Source organism: Galeopterus variegatus, unplaced genomic scaffold, assembly GCF_000696425.1.
Source record: "Galeopterus variegatus unplaced genomic scaffold, G_variegatus-3.0.2 Scaffold10470, whole genome shotgun sequence".
Lineage (NCBI taxonomy): Eukaryota > Metazoa > Chordata > Mammalia > Dermoptera > Cynocephalidae > Galeopterus > Galeopterus variegatus.
In genome coordinates, this window is record NW_007736581.1 from 54,669 (window position 1) to 60,286 (window position 5,618).

Here is a 5,618-nt window from a genome sequence, read left to right on the forward strand (position 1 = left end):
AAACCAAATCTACTGCTTTCAAAGTTATATTATTGTGATTGGCAGAACTTTAGAGTGGACCCCATGACTTGTACACCTTGGTGTTGCCCTCATGATATGTTACATTATATCACAAGAGAGAAATTATCTGGGTGGGTCTAATTTAATTGCATGACCCTTTTAAAATCAGAAAGGTTTCTCTAGCTATTGGGTTGGTGGCAGAGAGGAAAATCAGAGAGATTTGGATTTGATATATCACTGCCAGCTTTGAAAATGAAGGGTCACATGAGGAGAAAGGCAGGTGATCTTTAGAGCTGAGAGTGGCCTCCAACCAACAGCAGGAAAATAGGGATTGCAGTCCAGCAATTGCAAGGAACTACATTACGACAATGACCTGAATAAACCTGGAAGTAGACTCTTCCCCAGACCCTTCAAAGAAGTTCAGACTGACCAACATCTTGATTTTGGCCTTGTGAAAACCAAAGCAGAGGAGCCAGCTGATCCCACCTAGATATCTGCTCTTCAGAGCTATGAGCTAATAAATTGGTGTGGTTTTAAGCAGCTAAGTTTGTGGTAATTTGTTACACAGAAATAAAAATCTAATAATGACACTGTGAAGTTCCAGCAAGATTGATGTGACATTTGACCTGTATACATAATAAACAAATACATCTAGACATGAAATCTCAGTGAAGGGAGGATGTAACATATTCAGAGTATTTCCTTATATTTATTCAAAAGTAGTAAATTCATTAACATAGTTTTATTTTTAATATTGTAACAAATACTACTACCACAACCACTGCTACTACTACTGTTAATCTTACTCATGTTTAAACCACTTCTAGTGAAATTTTATTGATGCCCAAACCTGAGTGGCCACATAACTAGGCGCTGCGTGCACATTATCTATATCAACCATGTAACAGCCCTCAACACAGCCGTTCCTATTCCTGCATTAGAGATGAAGAGATTCAGAGTCACAGAGTTTATGTGTTTCCCCAAACTCTAGAAGTAATGAATAACAGGGATTGAAATGTAGGTCTCCATGGAATTCTGTAAGGTTTATTTAACATATGTTATGGAACGTCACACACCGTTCCTGCTCCAGCACACTCGTCTTTTCATTTATAGAAAAAGAGATCTATGGAGTGGCTTTTGATAGCCCCCTACCCCTTCTCTATTAAACTCAATTGCTCATCGTGACAGAACCATCCCCCAACCAGACTGCTCATGTCCGTCTTCCCAGCGACCTCCACACTGATCAGTGGTTACTTGTCAGAGTTCACCTTACATGATTTCTCTGTAGCACTCAGCACGGTTGAGAATCCACTTGTCCTGAAAAACCTCCCTGCTCTTTTCCAAAGGTACCAGTCATCCATGCTTTCCCTCCCTCTCTACTCCCTCCTCTTTGGTTTCCTTTGCTGTTCTCTCCTTTTCTCCTCTATCCCTACTGCTGGAGAAACCTTGGTTTCAAGACTGGGACCTCTTCTCTCTCTCTCTCTGAGCTGACTCCCTATGTTTCCTTAGGTTGGCTGGCTCAATGCTTTTATTAAATCACATCCATATGCTGACTGATTCCAAATGCATATCTCTAGCTTAGACTTTCCTCCTCAAACTCGATATTTGTAAATGCATCTGACTACCTGACATCAACACTTGGATATTTAGCAATATCAACATGTTCAAAACCTAACTCACCTTCTGCCTCACCAGCAACTTCACCCATCAGTGTAAACGGCAACTTCATTATGCTAGTTCTGGAGACCCAAAACCTTGGAATCATTCATGGCTTTCTTCTTTGCATGACATGTTATAACTAATCCAACAGTACATCTTACCAGCTCAGTCTTCAAAACATACCAAGAATCTCTCCACTTCTCAGTGTCTCCAGTACTCACACCTGTTCCAATCCATAGTCATCTCTCCTGAAGTTATTGCAGTGGCCTCTAACCGTGTTTCTCACTTCAATCTTTGCCTCTCTGTAATTTATTCTCAATAAAGCATACAGAGTGATGCTCATAAAACATTAGTCCAGTCCTGCTATTTTTCTATCTACAGCTTTAAAGTGATTTCCTGCTTCACTCAGAGACAGAGAATCTTGCTCACTGTGTCCTGCCTATCTGGACCCTCCCTGGCTTCTCTACCGCCCCCCAATCGCTCTGTGCTGGTGTCTGCACAGACCCCGGAACACCGGAACACGTCCACCAGACATCACGGGTCATTGTTTCTGCTGCCTGAGGGCTCTCCTCCAAATCAGACATTTGCTGAGTTATCCCTACTGGGTGAGGTCTTTCTTTGTCACCTAATTCAAAATTAGAACTTCTGGTCATCCTTCTCATACTCCTTTTTTATTTTTATTTTTTCCTTCAAAATTCTATGTCATCTTCTCATACTCTGTGTATTTTGTTTAACTTAAGTAAATATTTGCAACATGTTTGTTGCTGTTCAATGATATATTATAGGAGTATCAGGCATAAAATATACAACATTGATTGAATTGATTAATTATTTCATTCAGTAAAAAAAAAAAAAAAAAATTGGGAATATGAGGTCACTGAGTCTGAATGTGCCATAATGATTTTCATCAAGTCATGAGGTTAGTATACACAGGTTGAGCATCACCAATACAAAAATCCAAAACCCAAAATGCTCCACAATGTGAAACTCTTTGAGGGCCCACATGACGCTCAAAGGAAATGCTCATTGGAGCATTTCAGATTTCAGATTTCTGGATCAGGGATGCTTAACAGGTACGTGTTCTGCAAATATTCCAAAATCCGACCCACCCTATATTCATCTGCCCGTCAGAACACAGGTTGAATCACTGAGCAGTATTGCTGAGATGGCTTTTCTCATAATTGGACAAAAGTTTTTCCACGTAATCAGTGAAGCCACTACTTAGCCACAGTTTGTTTACATAACTTGGCATAAATTATATTTAAAAATTGGAAAAAAAATATTGAATCTATACTGTTTTAAAGAATGACATAATCAGACTGAACAAAGTAATTTATGACATTAGTTATTTCTACACAAAAATATTTGACTGAATATCTTTGGCTTTATTGACTCACCAATTCAAGCAACTTATCAAATGTCAGCCAACAAATTAAACCAAACTTCTTGTTAACTGATACTCTGCAATGCTTTCATACTGATGATTTTTTTTTGGGGGGGGGGTTCAAATATGTTTAATTTAGTCCTCCAAACAATGTTTTCTTAGCATTTTATAAACAAGGAAATGGAATACTGGAAATTATGTTACTCATATCACAGCTAATAAGATATGAACTACGCTTTCAAGCTCATTGTTCTAACCAAATGTAGACTGTATGGGTGTCTGTGACTCTGATATTCTTTAGGATTGTTCACAAAGATCCCAATCCTCATTCTTCTGGGCATGGTGCACTGTCCCATCTATTTTATAGTTTGGCATAGCCATGTGCTTCACTTTGGCCAATGAAATCTCCAGGGAAGACATTCACCATGAATGCCTTTCAGGCTCTATAACTGTGATACTGTAAAATACATATTTGGTTTTCATCCACAATTCTTGACATGTAGCTCCTAAAATCCTTAGAATCTACGGAGCTATAAGAATGCCTTTTTGCATGCTAATAAGATAAATGCCAGGGGAACCAACCATGTAGAGGGCTGCCACTTTCAGTTCTACACACCCTCCCTCACCACTGAGAGGGCTGAAGGTTGAATTAATAAACCAATAACCGATGATTTAATCAATCATGCCTACATAATGAAGCTTCCACAAAACCTCAAAGAGACTAAGTTCTAAAGGCTTCCTACAGCTGAACACGAGGTGTCTGGAGGGTGGCACGCCCAGAAAGGGAACAAGGAAGGGGAATGGAAGGTCCCATACCTTGTCCTATTCATCTCTTCCATCTGGCTGTTCATCTGCATTCTCTACAATTTCCTTTAAAAACTGGGTAAATGTAAGGAAGTTTTTCTCTGAGGTCTGTAAGCCACTTTAGCACATTAGTCGAACCCAGGAGGGGGTTATGGGAAACCCGATTTGTAGCTGGTTTTTCAGGAGCACAGGCACAATCTGTGCTTGCAACTGGCACTAAAGTGGGGGAAGTCTTCTGGGACTGAGCCCTTAATCTGTGGGATCTGATGCTATCTTCACGTAGATAGTGTCAGAATTGAATTGAATTAGAAGACACCAGCTGCAGAATCTGCTGCAGAATGGATGTGAGGCAGAAGTAAGGATAGGGCTGACAGGAGAGACTGTGTTTTGTTCTCTGCTCCGAGAACCCAGCAGTAGTCTCTGTGCTGGAAATGCAGCAGAGACCCTCAAGGCAACAGACCACATCCTGTTCCAGGAAACACCAGAGAGGACAGGGGTTATAGATAAGCCCTAAATACGTTGGTATATCTCTTTCCCACAAGCGTGTCATTACCCAAGTTTGCTTAGCCCCCTTGTGTAAGCATTCTTTTACAGGCCTCAAGAGAAAATGAGGTCCCCACCTGACGAAGCTGAAAACAGAACGCCCTGACCAACTGAGGAAGACCCCAATCATGAGACTGGAGACCTCACCCTCTTTCCCATACCCAACTCTTTTGCCTTAAAAATCCCCTCACACTAAACAATTGGGGAGCAACACTCCTCTTTCGTGCTGGCCCCTTGTGCACAAGCGATCTATCAAAAAACGTAGCTTGCTCACTCTCACTATGGGTTCAGTGTTCATTTCCATGACATTGATTCCCAAAGAACCTGGCATTCCAGGTCTAGGTCGGTAGCAGACTGGCTGTTGCTGGGGAGAAATCTCCACATGTTTTAGTGACCAGAGATGTGTTGTACTGACTGTGTAAGAGAATAGGGGGGAAAATAGCCCCTTTCCTCCCTATCTCTTTAATCACCTTTCCCTTTCCAATCACCAACAGCACCCAGAAGGAGATGGAGCTCTGTCAGCATGGATCTCAGAGTGAGAGGTTGTGACACAAAAGTCCCCACAATTCAGTAATCAATCAACAGCAGGCTGTTCAGAAAAATCTTGCTGATTTTGGCCATGAAGACTTTGGGTTCTGTTAAGTTACTGCAGCCTGCCTAGCACAGTAACAACATGCAATCACAGCCAAACCCAGGCATCATAGGATGCAACCTAGGATGCAACCGACCTTGGAACTTCCTCAACATTTCCCTCATGCCAGGGATGCGACATACTGTCTTCAGCTCCGTGGGGATGGTGTCTGGTTCGAGCCGTGTGACAGCCTTACTTCTGAGGAGAGCAGAGAACAGTCAGATTTCACTTGGGTTATACACCTTCCTCCTCTGCCTCTCCCAGCCCCTTCACTGATTCAGAAAGTAAACGTACCTGCTCAAGGCTCCTCTCACACCCTGAAAGTGAAAGAGAAACATAAACACAGGGTGAGCTAGACACAGGGGACAATAAATTTCTTTTCATTAAAGACAAAAATAGGCTGTCATTTAATTTTCTCACACATCTGATATAGCAGAATCATTAGTAATTGGAATAGAATCAGCTACAAAAAATTTAGGTTAATTCCTATGGCATCTATCAATTTATTTTCTGAAATGGTAATTCTGGCACTCGGACGTTTTAACAGAGATTTATGTTCTGCACCTATTATGGATGGAATTATGGTAAAAATGGATC

At 41.3% G+C, this 5,618-nt stretch overlaps 1 protein-coding gene across 1 annotated transcript in view; it reads right to left on the reverse strand.

Moving 5' to 3' along the window:
- The window catches only part of TRIM58 (tripartite motif containing 58), a gene marked incomplete at its 5' end in the record, with an annotated part of 7,196 nt that extends 1,823 nt beyond the window's left edge, over nucleotides 1-5,373 (reverse strand). Inside the window, 2 exon segments of the mRNA XM_008594255.1 lie at nucleotides 5,119-5,219; nucleotides 5,316-5,373. Coding sequence (XP_008592477.1) covers nucleotides 5,119-5,219; nucleotides 5,316-5,373 — 159 coding nt within the window.
- Between the last annotated feature and the right edge of the window lie 245 nt (nucleotides 5,374-5,618).